At 35.7% G+C, this 17,641-nt stretch overlaps 1 protein-coding gene across 1 annotated transcript in view; it reads left to right on the plus strand.

Annotated features, from left to right (window-relative positions):
* The window catches only part of CCDC93 (coiled-coil domain containing 93), a 56,797-nt gene that overhangs the window by 11,855 nt on the left and 27,301 nt on the right, over positions 1-17,641 (plus strand). Inside the window, exons 7-12 of the mRNA XM_013959743.2 lie at positions 3,321-3,421; positions 7,757-7,796; positions 9,268-9,360; positions 9,841-9,891; positions 11,225-11,311; positions 16,511-16,627. Coding sequence (XP_013815197.2) covers positions 3,321-3,421; positions 7,757-7,796; positions 9,268-9,360; positions 9,841-9,891; positions 11,225-11,311; positions 16,511-16,627 — 489 coding nt within the window. The remainder of the gene's footprint in view (positions 1-3,320; positions 3,422-7,756; positions 7,797-9,267; positions 9,361-9,840; positions 9,892-11,224; positions 11,312-16,510; positions 16,628-17,641) is intronic.

The following is a 17,641-nucleotide window of genomic DNA, read 5'->3' on the forward strand; positions in this document are numbered from 1 at the left end:
TCCAGTTACATGTAGCATGTTAAGCTTCATTTTTAGAAAGGGGACAGATGCCAGTGCTTGATACTGGAAACCTTTTAGGTGTATGGTGTACAGTGTACCACTAGGTAAACCATGTCATCTGCTTGTGCAGAGAATATGTTGTTCCATGCCATCAAATAAGTCGTGAGGTAGCTCACAGCTATTAAACTCCTAGCAGACTAAGTGTTTATTTGAAACTATCAGAAATTGGACTATATTTATCTTCTAATTAATCAAAATAGCAATGATCTGTTGAATTTAAATGTTTGCATTTCAAAACTTGTTTTCAGTTTTACTACTTATGAAAGCAATGAAAATAGGTCCAGACAGGGGCCTTGTGCAAAGTCCTGCAGTGTTTGATTGGGTTTCCTTAGAAAACAGGCAAGCTGATACGTAAAACTGCTTTTTAGAGCTCAAAGAGAATGACATGGTAGAAGTGAAGCAGGTACAGGTATGCTAGATCAGATATTTCCCTGCTGGTTGAAGTCAGTGAAGTTGTTTCCACTTGCCAAATTTTTTAGGGTTATTACTTTGAAATTCATGGGTGATGGTCCAGGAATCAGGTATGCATGTGCCTACTTCTGTAGCCAAGAGAATAGTTCCATATTTAGGGTCCAAGAGTGGAACAGATAGTGGAAAGTAAATAAAAGTGCTGCCTTAAAAGTTTAAGACTGTCTTGCACCATTTGGCTAGCCTGTCTAGGTACCACTGAATAGTGCCCCTGCCTTTGAGCATACCAGCTGCTCTCCCCAATTTGGATTCATCTGCAGATGTGATGAAGGTATATTCTGTCTCTCTCCTCCTCCAGGTCACAGATCTCTGGGTTTTAGTTGCATCTTCATGGTAGATAAAGTTTTCTCATTTGTTCATTCATCACTGCTCAGAGCATCATTAGACAACGCCTCTTCATTAAATATTTGAGCTCTGTCGGGATTATAGCCTTTACTGCTGACACCTAATCTTCTTAATGGAAGATTAGACCATAAGATCTCTTAAGGCATCAAGGCATGAGTGCAATCTAGAGGAACGTGCAGAATTTTTAAGGGAGAGAAGCCTCACAGGCTCTCCTTTCCTGAGGAACTGAAAAAAGGGTGTAAGTTCAGTTTACTCTTTTGCACATCACCTTCAAATTGTTGTGCATTAGAATTAGAAGGGAGATCAGCTCTCCTAAAAGAGGATCAGCAAGTGTGAAAGACTAGTCTGTTGTCTGAATTCATTATTAGAACTCTGGTCTAAGGACCTGCCCTACTCTTCTCAAGGGGACAATGCAGTGAGATTTATGGTCACGGTCAGGCCTGAAGGTTAGAAAAGAGAATATTAAATATCAGGAATGGTAATTGGAATAAGAACTGCTGCTGCTGAAAGGTGAATATGTCATGAATTGAGATTTTTCCTGCAGTCATTTTGTTCACCTGCTCAGTTATCTGAGGCCAATGTTTATGTTTACTAATGTTTATGGTATGAGGTCTACACTTTATATAGCACAGGTATAATACAGAATACCTCTATAAAAGCTACAATTGCTTTTATGACTTCTATTGTTTTTCTGTAGGTGTAAAAGTACATGTTGTAGGAGAATCCTGATCATAAAAAGCTTTTTCATGTGACGGGCAAAAGTGTAGTGTGATTTAATAGCTAGAAACGAAGACAAGACAAATTCAGATTAGAAATGGAGTAAAAATTAATAAGGGTAACTGACAAATTCATCAGAAACTTATAAAAGAATATGATTTATTTTCATTTGTTTGAAACCTTTACTTTGGGATTACCTATCTTTGAAAAAGAGAGCTATTTCGGTAATGTTATGGTGCAGGAATTTCTAGTTGAAAATCAGTTTATGTTGTATAGAAAATCAGCTCAAACAAAAAACATTCCTCCTTTTTATTTTCTTTTAGAGTCTTTGCAATTTTTTTTTGCACTAAATCTTTTGTCCCATTTCAACACAAGCTTTGTTTTCAGCTTTTGTTTTTATAATATATTTGTTTTAAGCATTTCACAAAACTTTGTGAAAGATACGAGTATGAATGACCAAAAAAGAGGGGAGGGTATGTTCCTTTTGATGTTGAGTATTTGAGGGTGATTGTCACAGCAGAGAAAAACTTAGAATTCCACTTTAACAAAAGAGAAGAGCAAATGTAGTTTTAATTGACTTTGAGGAGTTGGACTTTCTTAAAAACAAACAAACAAAAAAAACCAGCTGGAGTCATAAAGCTATCTTTGAAATTTTAACTTCTTGGTAGTTTTTGCCAGTATCCTTGCATGCAGGGTAGCACTAAATACTAGCCTTTAAGTAATGTCTTTAAAAATCTTTGTGTCAGCAAAAGAAATGTTGCCGTTCAGCCTTGCTGCACTCTAATCTTTTGCCAAACAAACAACAAAAATGATTACAATCAAAGTAAATTTAATCTTAGTTCCAGTTATTAATTTTAGAAAAGTTAGAAACGGATCCTTTAATCTTGTCTGTGCATGAGATGGAATAATTTTTCTGTTTCTGGTATAAAGACTATTATGCTGGTATTGTTGTTCTGTATGGAAGGAGGAAGAAGGCTACTTTAGTGTAAGCCATATTTGTAGTGCTGTAACAGTTGTGTTGATGTTAATGCTCTCACAGGATAGCAGCTGTCTTTTTGGCTGTTTTATTTTTAAACAAAAAATAGCTCTATCAGTACAAAATAGTGAGCACCTATGAATCTTTGTTTTGTTTGCTGGATTGTTGCCCAGCTAGGATCACACTGGGATAGTGTGAGATTGAATGATTTTAGTAGCAGACTTCTCAAAATACATTTTTTCCTTCCTTAAATTACAGTAAAATCTGCTTTAATTCCATTGTGACCAGATAAAGTTGTGATCATTGAGTAGATAATAATAACATTTAATCACCTAATAACTGAATAAAAATAAAATTAACTAGCAAAGAAGATAACATTTCTGGACACTGGAATTATCAGTTTAATCATAGAACTTCATTTTAAATAGGCATCAGTTTTGTTATTTTTGACTCCTCTCAAGTGTGATTGATGTGATTGAGGAGGTAGTTGAAGAAATCATGTTTTTCGTAAAATACTTGTTTATTTTTATTATTTTTTTAAATGGAAAACAGACCTATAGCAAATTCTTTAGAGGTAAATTCAGTAAGATTTTATTCATGCACTTCCAGAAAGAGAAAGTCAGGGATATTTATTTGGGTGAATATATTGAATTGGAAAACAACCACTGGTATATCTCACTCTAAAAAAATTAAGTTCTTCATTTATTTTAAGAGAAGTCTTGGGCAAGTTTTAAATTTGTTCGCTGTCTTATAGGAGGTTTACAAACCCCAGAGAAAATATAAACGTCAGGAGGGAGCTGAAGAACTGCTAGACGAGGAATCAAAGGTTCATGCTACACTTCTGGAATATGGCAGGTGAAGGGCTTCAATCTGTATAAGTTGTGTTGTTTTGTGTATGGTTAGAGGTATTTCAAATGAGATTTGGGTTGCATTTTTTTTTTTTTTAATTGCTTGAGAACACTGTTTCAGATTTTGCTTACTTTACCTGTAAATTCACTGGGAACTGCACAGTCCTTTTATATAAGTGAATAATGTCTTGGACAAGGGAAGCCCAAACCCTGACTCTGTCATTAGCTGTACTGCAGTACAAGTAGGAAATGTTTATTGAACATGCTTGTTCTTTGCTCCATAAAAAATGACGCTTCCATGACGCTTCTAGGTAGTCTGAGATTCTCAACCTTGACTGTCAAAAAAGTATTGCCTCTTTGCAAGCAGTCCTCCAGAAACTGGGGAGAAAACAAACTGAAGCTGTTACTGGTTCTTTTTATACTTCTAACGTAATTGTTACATTGGGAGGCTGAATTATAGTTTAGTGCTTTGTTTACTTACCTTTCACAAACTTCCAGTTAGAGACAAAACTACTAAAGGTTTGCGTATATCCATTACCTCTGGAAGTCTCTCTGGTTTTCTGTGAGCTCACCAAACACAAAAAATAATTTAGAGTTTCTGTTTCAGCCTCTTCTTAGTGTGGTAATATGGAGAGCTTTTCTGCTAAGTTCTTAATACTTAATCAGTATTAAATCATATTTTCATTCCTTTTTGAATCTTTTATGGCTTATTCTCCCCCAAAGCTGTAGATTTTCTGTCTCATTAATGTGAGGACCTTCCTCTTTTCCTTTTTGTCCCTTTGTCTTGACATACAGTTTAAGTCAGCAAATGGTGTCCTGATTGCACATTGTTTACAACCTTTCCCCCTTTCATTCATGGTATTTGATGATGGCAGCATGGACAAATTAACGTCTTTCAGCTTGTTTTCCTTTAAAGCAGGATGAAATCCACAGTGCGTTCTTAAGGGAATGAAACTAGTGGGAGACATTTGGGTCTCTTGTTACTCAGCCGAGTCTGACTTTGTATAAACTCTCTGTTTAAATAACTAACTGCAGAACTCTTCCCATCCATCCAACATCAGTAAAGTCCAGAGCAGTTATGTGAAGTATTAGCAAGCTGCTTTAAAAGCCTAAAATGACTGCTCTAATAAATTTGTTTAATCTGTTCAAAAAATAAGGAAATACGGGGCCTCTTCTGTGTATACTAACCACTGATTTTATTCACAGAACGAACATTCATAAATTTTTGTGGACTGTAATCTTGTGACTCCTATTTGTCTAATACTCTTAAGGTGTTAGGCTTGATTTACCTGTCAGTCATCCATTTCAGAGTCTGCTTCCTCCCTGAATGAAAACTGATTTTGCAAGTTGATGACATTGTCAGGCATTATTCTACTTGGCATTTGGATTTCTTCCCTCGCTCTTCAGGGGAAGATGTGTGCATGCAGAAATCCTTAGATTTAGATCAGCTCATTAATGCCTAATCAGTGGTCACAATGAGAATCCAAAAGAGCTGGTATAGAAATGCTGAAGTTTTGGTATACTCCTGTCTAGTTATCCTTTCTTGTACTGATTCAGTGTCTTTACTACATACTGGTGTTGATGGGCATGTTTCCTAATTAAAAAAAAAAAAAAAAAGAATGTGAAATACTTTATGGGGTTTGAGGGAATTCTTGTTTATGATTTTTATAGTTAGTTTAAAAACAAAAGAGAACCTGAAATCGGGAAGCTTGAAAGTTGAAATAAAAAGATGATGATTTCATCTCATGGATCATCACAAATTGTTTTAGCTTTAGGTATTGTGGAACAGTTGAGACTCAAGTATTTCTTGAGAGAAAAGCTCCTTTCTGCTGGAAGAACAGATAAAACTTTAACATAAAAGTAGATGAAAATCAATGATGGAGGAAGTTCAAGTACAGAGAGAGGAAATAAGAACAGGAAAGCAGGAGGCACTGAAGATGTAAAGGATCTGCTATTATAACGTACAGTGTATATCAGTACGTAGATGTGAGGAGTGGCTTGGGACTATTTTTCTAATGAGAAAGGCAGCCAAAAATTTATGAACTTTCAGGAAGGAAAATGCTTCTTTGAGAGGGGGGTTTTTTTGTTTGGTTGTGTGGTTGTTTTTTTGTTTTGTTTTTTGTTTTAGGATGATCTTGATGATATTGTACAGCCCTAGTAGAAAAACAAAGGGAGAAGAGGTGTTTGGTCTGTGAAAGGCATGGAGCATGACAGAATACCTGTTGGACTGATTATTTAAATTGATAAGGAGGAAGGACAGTACTTAGCGATAACTAGCGGTATCTGTCTTCTAATATGAAAAGTTAAGCTCAGCCTACAAATTGAATGGAAGAGGGAGAAAATTAGGATAGTTGCAGGTTTTAAATGCATTCTAGTGATTTTTTTTTTTAATAAATTCCCAAAGTATACAATTCTTGACCAGAAAACTGTTATTGATATAGTGCAAAACCAAAGAAAAACATTGAGAAAATGACAGTAGTAAGACAGGTAAATGTCCAGTTCTTGTGTTTTGATAGAGAAAGAAAATCTTGAAGAAGGCAATTGTATGTCTGCCTTGAACCTACTAAGAAATAACGAGAGAGGACAAGGACTTAGAGATGTGTACAGACATCTGGGAGGGCAGTAGTGATTACTGTCCACCCTTCAACATTTAGGGAAACTAGAGCGCTGCTAAAAAGGCAGATGGTAAACTTTTGGCTGGTAGGTTTAGATAGAAAGCTGAATGCTTTTAAAATTCAAATAGAGTGAACTTCTCATTCTTTCATTATGTGTAGGTGGTAGTCTTAAAATCATGTGAGTAGAGTTTTTTACTCCTAAATGCTGCGCAGTTATCATAGAAATGACTCCTTCCAGAGGACACTAATAATAAAAGTTCTTTCTCTCAGTGCAATGAATAATAGAGGGTCTTGTCATGTCTTGATGCCAAATGCAGCCAGTGATATAGTGCTGTATTCTGAATTGGTTTTGTTCCTGTGGCCTTCAGTTTAAAGGCCATCACAAATGAGTGTGATGTGGTTAGCCAGAACCTGTTTTGAGAGCGAAGTGATGTCAGGGAGCATCTTTCCATGTAGTTGTGTAGCCTGTTTCAACTAAGGGCTTTTGTTGCCCTGTCTTTGCATATTCTCAGATAGTTTTCAAATAAAGTACAAAGTCAGTTCTTCTAACATGTGAAGTGTTAGGCCTGGGGTGCACATGGATTCTCTGTTGGTATAATTGATGTTCAAGTTTTTATTATTGCTATTTTGGTGCAGTTCATTTCTTGGATGCAATTATCTGCATGAAAATAACCTTGCACTCCTGCAGAAAGCAATAAGATGTACAAGAATGGCGGTACTACTATCAAATGCTTCTTTACAAATACAACTTTATGTATATTCTTCCTGGGGGTGGTGCTCTGTCACATTCCCTGTATTGATAAGCTTTAAAATGCAGAGAGGTCTTAATGTTTGGGAATTCTGGAGAGCTTGGAGTTATGCTACAATAAAATATGACTGAATTCACCCTGTAGTTATGAATGTTGAATAAATGGAGACCTGGTGACACTTGATACTGTTTCTGAGGATCACTTCTAACTTAGAGCCATAAATAAACTTAGAGCCTTTAAATAGTTCTGCTTCTGCAGTAGATAAGGAATTAGACTTAGCTGTAGATTAGTCAACTGGGAACATCTTTCATGGCTATGTGTGTACTGGCTTTTGTGCTTCCTGATAATGAGGGTGACTGCTTGCTCAGATCTAAAAATGCTTTTTACCTGCCTTTTCTGTAGGATAGTAATTTCTAAACTAACACCATAACTCAAATGTCATTTTTTCCCCCTCTTTAAAAAAAAAAAAAAAGTAAGAAAGTTTGCCTGAATATATATTTAAAGCTCAGAAGCTTTAAGGCCATGCTTCAGAAAGGAATTGCAAGTTCATCAAAGCACACAAGCATGAATGTTCTTTAGGAGTAGAGATTGCACTGACAATTTCTTAAGGCCTGTCCGGAATTCGGGAATATATGCCTTATAGCTCAGGATCATTTTCCAAGTGGAAAGAGAGCATTGCTTTTTCCATCCATTAGCTTTACATGACAATGCTTTAGGAACAGTCTAGATTTGCAAATCATAATGGATGGAGTAGATGGAGCTGACATTATACTGTAAATACACTGCAGTACCTGCTTGTTTAGTTCAGTTGAAGCATTCCATAACTAACATGAACCTGGCTTTGGATGTTGCTTTTGTTAAATAATTCACTTTTTAGTGGGCTTCTTATGTTGAAAACTGATAGAAACTTGCTTGTTGTGAAATCAAGAATGTTGGAAACAGCAATATAATTTTTTGATGTTACTGTTGTTCTTTTAGGAGATATGGATTTAGCAGACAAACAGGAAAAACAGAACAGGTAAAGTTACTATTGATATATATATATTCTCTCTTTTTTTTAATTCTTGCAGCAATTTGAGTATTGTATTATTTTTCTTGGAGTGATGGTTACTGTAAGATCTTAAAGCAATACAACAGAATAGACAGCTGTAACTTTTATTCTTAAAAATGGCTGACACTAAAAATCTGCATGCCGTGAAAGGTGCTATTGATTACTAGCATGTTTTTTTAAGTGATTTCCTTCATCTGCCAATAGCTGTCAAAGATTACATTTTTGTAAACACAGGTTGCTTAAATGAGAGGCTTCTTGTTTTTTTTTTTTTTTAATGTGGGGTAACCATGTATCCTATCTGCTTAATGACTGTCTTTAAGTGTTCCAAGATGCATTTGTTATAGAGTGTTTTTTTTTTTTTTTTTTTTTTTTTTTTTTTTTTTTTAAAGAATCATTCATCTAGGTAAGAAACTTTGTAGGCATTTATTACATACCAGGTTATTTAGTGTGATAGAGAAGCATGGTGCAATGTCATAAATAAATCGTAGTGTCTCTTGAAAAGTAGTATTCTTGCCTGTGCTTTGATGGTTATGGAATCATAAGCTGTACTAATCAGAGCTTTTTTACAATTTTATTATTTCAGTGCAGATATTACTTTGATTACAAGTTATTACAGGCAGTGTTAATGAAGAAATACACTAAACATGATATGGTGTTAACAGTATATTGAGCGTATTACGGTTGCCCTCTTTCATTATCTCAATATTCCACATATACATTTGACATGTAAATTATATAAATGGAGATGTTTCCAAATCCATGCCCACCTCTTTTTCCCTGAAAGTTGCTGCCAGGCTGTGGTCATGTTTTATACAGTTTATTTTGTTTCTTGATAAATATTACTGACTTTGGAATATTGTAAATTAGACTGTCATGCTTATTGCGTGAATTGAGTTACCACTCAGGTAGAAGCGGAAGATTAAATAGTCTGGTCAGTGGTACAATAGCGTGACCTAGAAATTGAGTCTGTCTGTCAGTCAGTACTCATTAATTTAGTGGTATGTGTACTTCTGTCTGAACTAGGCAAACCTTTTGAATGTCATGTGTGTGTTACACCAGTTGAATCATTCTTCATATCTTAATTTAATTTCTGTCATAAATAGCAGCTTTCCCCTGTATATTTGTCTAAGGCCAAACTTCTGGACTAGACAGTTGACTTGTGAGGTTGTAGGTCTCAGAAGGATGTGAGATACAGGATCTTTGCCCCAGATGTGTGCATAGCAAGCCAGCAGCACTGTTTTGAACAACTGGGATACTTGTGAAGTCAGTGAGGGTTGCACCTCAGTTGGCGTGAACTGGACTGTAGGATGTTCCAGTGTTACCTGTAAAAACAGGGTAAAAACAGAGCAGTTACATTTCAGTTTTCTCCTTGTTGTCTGTCTTAATACGTCAGATTACTGGAGTTAGATATAATATTTTCTTAATTTCTTTTAAATAGACTGAAGATAAAAAACTTGTGCTACCTCCAGGGCTTGCAGCAGCAGGAAAAGCCGAGGCTTGTGATGAAGATGACCTTCAGGCTGCTGAAGAGGTGTGCCATGTGCATAGTGGGCATGGATGTTACTTGCTGGGGGAAAGGAGCAGTAAGCATTGCACAGTCCCTGCAAGGAGGAAAATCTCGGTGCTTGACTGACGTGGGAGTTCCTTCCCGCAGGCGAATATGGAGTCTGAAATGGAAGCACAAAACTAAATGTTTGTTGATATTTAATTCCAAAACAAAAGTTGAATATTTGATATCTGAGCATTTTTAAGAGATCAGTGTATGTGTTCTGGATTGCTGTTGGTAGCTGACTACTCTGAGGTAGCCTCTACTGTTATAAGGAATTCTCCTTTATTTGGTAACTTCAGCCGCCCCTTCTCTGACTTTCATAGAATTACTGTCTCATTGCATGCATTAAAATAAGCATGCTAGATGATACTAGTTGCATATATATATGTCACTATCGATACACATAAATTTTAACAGAAGTATGTTAAATAACATTGTGTAATACCTCACATCTTGCCCTAGCTTCGCATTAAAACTCTGATGACTGGAATGGCTGCGATGGCAACAGAAGAGGTAAGCAATGTTTAAAACTAACATGGCTTTGTTTTAATTATGGATGGATATGTTTTAGTAATCCCAGTTCAAATTCGCCATTGGAGAGTATCTCACTTTGTCAGGCCATACAGTACATTAAGATGCAAGTATAAGGATATTCACACAAAGATTAATATTGTTTTTCCAGTCAGAGTTTTCATTCTTGCATTGTAATGTTACATGAGAGCAGTTCAACATGCTATTTATGGCACGCACTTTCTAGCTGTCATTTACTCCTAAGGTAGTTGTTACTAAAATTGAGTTAATTGTGATTCTAAAGGTCTTCAAAAAAATCTTGCATATAAGTTTTCGTAAAGGGAATGCAAGAAAAGATGGTTGAATTAGGAAGACAGCACTTTTTACAGGGCTTAATCCTGACTTAATCCTTCGCCTTAAAATAATTTTATGTAGAGTATTAGAGTATTTATTTAGAATAATCTAAATAAATGCCTCTTTCAAATGAATTCTACAAGGAGGATTTCAGGGCAAAAATATCATAGTGCAGCTACCCAAGAAGTAATACGATATATATTTATCTTGTGAAGATATCCACAGAAATAATTGCCTTACTGGGGAGAGGAGAAGAAAACTGTGTGCATTTCAAAGGTTTTTTTCAAATCACTGATAAATTGTACCATTAGTATAAGACAGTGAAAATACAATTTTTATATTTTCTGTTCACATTCTTAATTGGCTGTAGTATATCAATGATGTAGCAGAACTTTTTGGGCTGTGATTATTTTGGAAACTCTTACGCTTCCATTTTTGGGTGAGGGTAGTTGGAAGAAACTCAGTTGTTTGACATAAACAGAAATAATATGTTTAATTTGCAGAAGAGAAGGCAATAAGCAGTCTAATCTCAAAGTAGATTGATATATTTTGTAGTGAAATATATTGTAGAATTCAGTCCTATTAAGTGGAAGATTGTTTCTCTATTTGCATCTAATTTTAAAGGTGCATGCTTTTAAGCATCTACATAGTCATAGTTTGACTCAAAGTGTAGTCTAAAAGTTTTAATTACTGCATCTGTAAAATTCAGTATGCAAAATACAATTCAAAGTAAATATTTGAAAATCTGAATTCAAATTACTAATATTGTTTGCTCAAAGGTTCGAAATGAAGGAATTTCTATCAATGAAGTGTGCTTCTATCCTTTTGGGGTAGAATGTTTGTTGGGCTTTTCTATGATTAGGGATTTTAATGCAATGTAGTTAAGTTTTCTGTGTTTCTGTTAAAAATTAGAGCTTGGGGAGATTGCCATATAAAAACACAAGCAGTTCCAAAACTCAAACACTTCTTCATTCAATTGCAGGGCAAGTTGACAGCAAGCACAGTAGGCCAGATTGTTGGACTCCAATCAGATGAGATCAAGCAAATAGTGTCAGAATATGCCGAAAAGGTAAGCATGTTACCTGGTTATGCTTTACCAGGTCATGTTTGGTAGCTCACTAATTTAGGTTTTAAGCTTCCAAATTAACTGGTGTGATTCTGCTAAAACAGCACTGTTTCATAGCGGAAGACAGCAAAATCGGGATTCAGGAAAGTATTCAACTGAGACACGAACATGCACAAGCTTTTAGGGTGAGAGCACGTATTCCTAAATTGTGTTCATGAGTAAATAAGGTTTGAACACCTGCTTAAATATTTTCATGAATGAGAGGCTGAGCTGATATTTTATTGAAACCAGAGGCCTAAATTCTTAAAAATCGTCATCTAAAAATGCATTAAGCTCAGAAATACAGCTCTGTGGGCCTGCTCAGTGAAAAACTGGCCTAACTTCTTTTCAGGCACTGGGATCTTACTTGCACTTGGCTCCAATTACCAGTTGTGTACTGGATCTCTGGTTCCGAAGCTAGTATCATCAAAAAACAAACCTTTGTTGCTTTTAGAAGTCAAGGCAATTAACTTTGTTTATTAGCTCCATTTATTATGTTCAACTGTGATTGCTTTTACAGTAATGTGAAAAGAAAATCTGGCTCTTCAAGCAATTAATACATATAATACATCACTGCCAGTTATGAGTTATAGGTCGCTCTTATTTGTCCAATAGTCTTCTCATATTTCTTCCTTTTTGTTGACACTTATGAGGTATGGAGCTTTCCCATTTGGGAGATAAACCCTATAACTCAACAGAGTCTATAGCAAATTCTTGGCCTTTCTTTATTATAGAGGATTGGAAGAACAGAAGCCCAAGGGTCATATTTCAATGTTACATTTCTTCTCTTCTGAGAGAAGGCAGCAGGACCTTGACTATTATAGTAGAGCAGTGATTAATACTCTGGAAAGTAAGAACTGATTCAAGTCAAACTAAAAATATATCATTTTAAAAATCAAATCTACTGGTTGTGACCAAAAAAATAAAATCTTTGTGTGTGCATGAGTGTACCAGGAAAAGAAAATTAGGGATGTTATCAAACAGCTTATAGAAGCATCAACAATATTTGCATATGGTTCTTACAGCTTTAAACCCTTGTAACCATTCATGTTCTGATAAAAAGCAGTGCTTATTTGTCTGTCAGGCCTTAATCGGGACCTGATCCACAGGCTCTTGCCCATGAAGACAGCTGGCAAATAAAATTCTAAATTTGCTATTACTGTATGCCAGGATCATTCTTACAGGATAGTGTTTTTGCTGAAGATCAGCACGTACAATTTTTTTGCATTTGCCCTTCTTTCTGCTGTTGGGTGAACTTACTGGGTAAACTGGAAGGGAAGATTCTAGTGGGGTTCCTTTGTTTTCTAAACATCTTGAGAGAAAGTTGTTAACTTGGCTTTTATCTGCCTGTCCATTAGAATCTTTTAAAGGCAATTTATTCAATGTTGCTTTGCTTTTACTGTGTTTGAGGGATTCTTTCTCTGAGAATTTGTAAGCATCCCCTTATATAACAGGAGGTTTTGCTTGTTAAAATAAGAGAATGACTAAAACTAGATAAGTACTGTCTCAAAATTACCACCTTTAAAAATGCCTAAAGGAGAATCCTCTTCAGCAGTTCTAAACACTGTTTGCAAGTTGCTTATATAATGAGAAGTTGACTCAGTATTTTTCAACTTCTGGAATCCTGTGTTGGATGTTACTATGTCCCCTGTGCATTCAATTGAAATAGCATAAAATAAACATTTCAACAGTCTGGTATGATTAAGAGTAGTCACTGAAGGAAGATACTAAATTGCATATTTATATATTTATTTGCTTGCTAGAACTTTGAAAGGTAAGGTGAGATTCTGTCATTTATTCTTGAGTTCCTGAGCCTTGGGAAAACATCAAGAAAAGATGCATATTATTTTGAAATGACTGCTAAGGATCTAATTGGATCTGGACTGAAAACAGATTTGAGCTGTTACAGGGTTTGAGATTGTTTTTGTTTTTCCCTTTAGGCTTCAGACAATGAACTTCAAATCGAGGCAACTCTGAAGTTAGTCACAGATAGGAACCTCTGAAGTCTATTTGCTAGTAGGAGATGGTTGTACCAGAAGGGATGACCAAAATCTGCTACAAAATTAGTTACTGCTACAAAGTTTGTGTTTCAGTACAGAGACTCTTTTTTAGGAAGAAGTTCTGTAAACTAATGATTCAAAAAAATTTTTTTTTAACTCTTTGGAGAGTTTCTAGTAGTAATATCTGAGAGAGAATCTCATTACGAAAGATAAAATTCATTGCCTCTATTTCCTGCCTCCTTCCCATTTAGAACTTTAACTTGAAGAGCAGCTGAGTGTTCTATGGACGTGTTGCATAATCAAGAGCAAAAGGATATTGGATAGTGAAGACAGTAAGAAAGGAATTCTTAAGCAGATTGCCCTAAAAAGTAGGAAGGTTATTTTTTTGTGGAGACAGCAAAAATCTTCTGACAGTGCTTACCAGCAAAGGGAGCTTTAGGGATTAGGTGTTTTTTGATATTTATTTAAAACACATAAAAATACTTACGTATAAAAAGATATTTTATATTTTGATTTTATTGGTTTTTAAATCACAAGTTCCATAAATATAATCACAAGTATGATAAGTATAAGTCGCTACTTGCAGTAATCTCTGTTGCACATTGCCAGTACTTAGTCAAAACAAAAGCCAATGATTTGTGTGCGTCATATCATTATTGTCATCTTTCATTGTAGTGTTTGAACTAGACTAACTATGACTGCTAACAGTGTAATTAAAGCAAAATCTTAATAAGCTGTTCTCAGTAATTTTTTTCCTCATTCTCATTTTAAGCTTAGGCAGTTACTACTTAAAGGTAAAGACTGAAAAAACGGCCTATTTTGAGGAAACATGTTGGAAGATTGAGAAATTTTCCAAGTGGACAAATGCGTTTTGGATTCTTCTGTAGTGATGTGGAGTTGGAGAACAAAGGTTTACTGTATTTTTAGAAGTCTTAAAAAGGATGCCAATCATGCTAATTTTTGAAAATAAGTCTGTAGCTGGCCAGTTCCATAGCTGTTGGATGGGCTTTGCTTTTGGGGAGAGAGGAGAACACAAAAAAGGGTGGGTGTTGTTGCAGAGAGACAGTAAGCTGTGAGAACTGGGGACAGGGAGAGACTAAAGTGAGAGTGGATGCTGGAGTAAGTCAATATAGGCTGTACTAATTTGTTTCCTTGGGGATTTGTGAGGATGATTCATGGGATCTCAAGTGCTTTCCTATCTTATTTCTGATCATTCATGCAAAACATCCACAAAAGAGCTGATTCCATGAAAGAGCTGATTCAGACTGGATTCTCCTAGGTGTACATAGGAAATAGAATGAGAGAAGAGTGTTTCCCTTCTGTGTTTGCTTGCACGAGAAGTTAAAGTTTTGAGGGAAGTTCTTCTGCTCAAGGGAATGTAAATATTTTATTTGCACTACAGGTTTCTACTTCTCTTCCCCCTTCCACCCAGAGTGTAATCATTGAAGTCAATATATTCATGGCAGATTCTGGCAGAGTGAGTTAAGGCCATGCTTTGTAGACTTTAAGTTGAAAATTTAATGAAATGCTTGAACTACTTGTTGCTGAGGCTGAACTGTATGGATTCTTTGTCTTATTACGTGATCGGTCTCAGGCTTTTTTAATTGATTTGTCTTTCATTTGCATTTCCAGTTATCCTGACTTGCATGTTATGCATAGTAGTTTGGCTAATCATGTGAAGGAAAGAAGGATGGGGTCTTGGAAAGCATGGCATCAGGAGGCAATGTGGTTTGCCTAAATGATGAGAGAAATGAGTAAATCCGAGTGTGTATTTATTCAATAATTCAGTGTTACAGCTGTTTAGAGGCATTTTTCCTTTCTTAACAAATATAAAGCAAGTCTAAAATGTCAGAATTAGCCTTTTCTTGCTGTAAATGTAAAAGGGTAGCAAGTCATTAAGCTGCTTTTCAGTATGAATAACATAAAATGAAGAAGAGGGAGAGAAGAGTTTTTTGCCTCATTTTCGTTTAAAAAGAAAACATTAATGAAGCTGCTTCCCCATCTGTCTAGGATGGATACCAGAAACAAATACCTGTGAGGAATATTTCATGCTTTTTGTAACGTTTTGCTGATTATACACTGTAGTGGTCGTCAACATCTGGTAATCATTCAAGATGCACTTAGTATTGGAGTATTTGACAGACTCTGCAAATTAGCACCTGAAATAGCTGAAAATTAACTGTTTTGCTAATGAAATATTGGAAAACATTAACCGGAAAAAGAAGTCCAAGTGAATGAAGCAAATTACCAAAATAGATGGATGTAAGATTAAAGTGAGAACTCTCAAAAGGTACAAATAATGTTGAGGCAAATAATCTCTTAGGCATATAGCTATCACTGATTTTTAATTGCTCTTTAATCTGTTGCAAATATACCTTTTACCAGGGATAACATTTATAATAAAAATTGTATTTCTGGCATCTGTCCCTTTAAAATAAGAGATAAGAGAGAACTGCATCCAGGTTGCTGTCTTCATTATATATTTTAAACAACACTTTCTTGGCAGTGCATCCTCAATTGAGCAGTTTTCAAAGACTGGTGCCTGTAGCAAATAAAATCAAATAAATAAGATGTGGAGAGGTACAAGTAATTACCATGCTGAGTACGTCATTCAGCATAAAGATGGATCCAAGCCAGTACTGCAGAATCTAAACACCCTATTGTTCAAGGTTTTAGTAGTTCTGAATCTAAATATTGGGATATGAAGCATCTCTGATTCAACAAATTGAGTAAATATCACCTACACTGGAAAACTGTCTTGCTGCTTAAGGTGTTTTTTTAGCGCTTTTCTATTTCTTCCATTTAGACACCCTACCAGGTTTAATTGTAACGCTGATTTCTTTCTTTTGGTTTACTGTAGTATCTTTAACCTGTCTTAGGGCACCTCACTTTACTATTAACTTACTTAAAATAAGCAGTGTAAAGGACACATCTGGTACCTCTGAGGTATAATTCAGTTGGTCAGCTGCTTCCTGACCTTGGCTCAAGTCTGTAGGAAGATAAATCTGTTTTTTTATTAAGTCACTCTTTGTACTGGAAGGTGGGACACAGTTTGGGATGAGCAATATCACAGGTCTCTCCTAGTCTGGCATTTTTTGAGTTTCTGTAGAGGCAAAAAGTAATGGCCTGAGGTTCAACAAGCTCTTGTTGCTGTTTATTTTAGCAGTCTGAGCTTTCTGCTGAGGAGCGGCCAGAAAGACTTGGAGCTGCCCAACAGCACAGAAGGAAAGTGGCATCTCTGAATAAGCAGATTTTGCAGAAAACCAAACTCCTGGAAGAAGTAAGTACTGTGTGTGTAACAAAGAAGAAAACATTGATAAATGTGGTTGATCATAAAGTTTTTGCTATCCAGAAAAGACTTGCAAAGTATCTTTTATACCAGCAATTTGTCACGCTGAACATTTGTTTCAGCATCTCTGAATGTCTTGCTTGCACATTTATTACTAAGACAATGCAGCTATTCTTATATTTAGGATTGGAAAGCCCTGTGAACAGAGGACTAGCTGATCAAAAGATGCTTTTCTTTTTTGTTGTTGTTGTTTGTTGCATACCTCTTTTAGAGAGTTTTCTGTGTTTCTCTCTATTTGACTTGTTCGGTATAGTGTTGAAATTGTGAAAACAAGTCCATTCAAGAAACAATTTGGAAAGTTATTCTAAAATACATTACAAATGGATTTTTAGCCCTTGCCTGTTCTTCTATATGTTTGAATAAAAGCCAGCTGCAGATTTGCTCACTGAGCTCCTCCTTTTGTTTGTTTACTTTTTATTTTATTTTATTTTGAGCTTGTTCATTGCATCTTTTGACATGACTTCAAAAAAAAAATAAAACCAAGCAAACATTTGTTTTTTGGGGGGGGGGGGGGAAATGCTCTTGAATTTGTGACTAGTGTTGTGTTCATATCTGTAAGTAAGAATCACCATTCTCATATTTTAACCTGTTTACACTCTTGCCATTTTAATGCAAAAAAGCGTAAGTGGAAAAACTGTCAGTAATGAAATGCTGCTTTTAATTATGCATATTGTTGTAACCAGTGCCATGGCATTTGTAGCTTGCAGAATCTGATGAAAACACACTGTATATCACTGTCAGCAATTGGAAGAGCTTGCCAGAAAACAAGGAGTACTGGAGAAAAATTGTTGCTGGTGACTTCTATGGTTGATACTCTGTCAAGTACAACACTGCACTAGCAGCCTACATCTTTTCTTTTTTCTTCCCCCTTCCTTTTTTGCTCTCATTGTCAGTAAGACAGACCTTACATCTTAACTCGTTGTACCCATTAAACATCAACAGTAC

This window comes from Apteryx mantelli, chromosome 6, assembly GCF_036417845.1.
Source record: "Apteryx mantelli isolate bAptMan1 chromosome 6, bAptMan1.hap1, whole genome shotgun sequence".
Lineage (NCBI taxonomy): Eukaryota > Metazoa > Chordata > Aves > Apterygiformes > Apterygidae > Apteryx > Apteryx mantelli.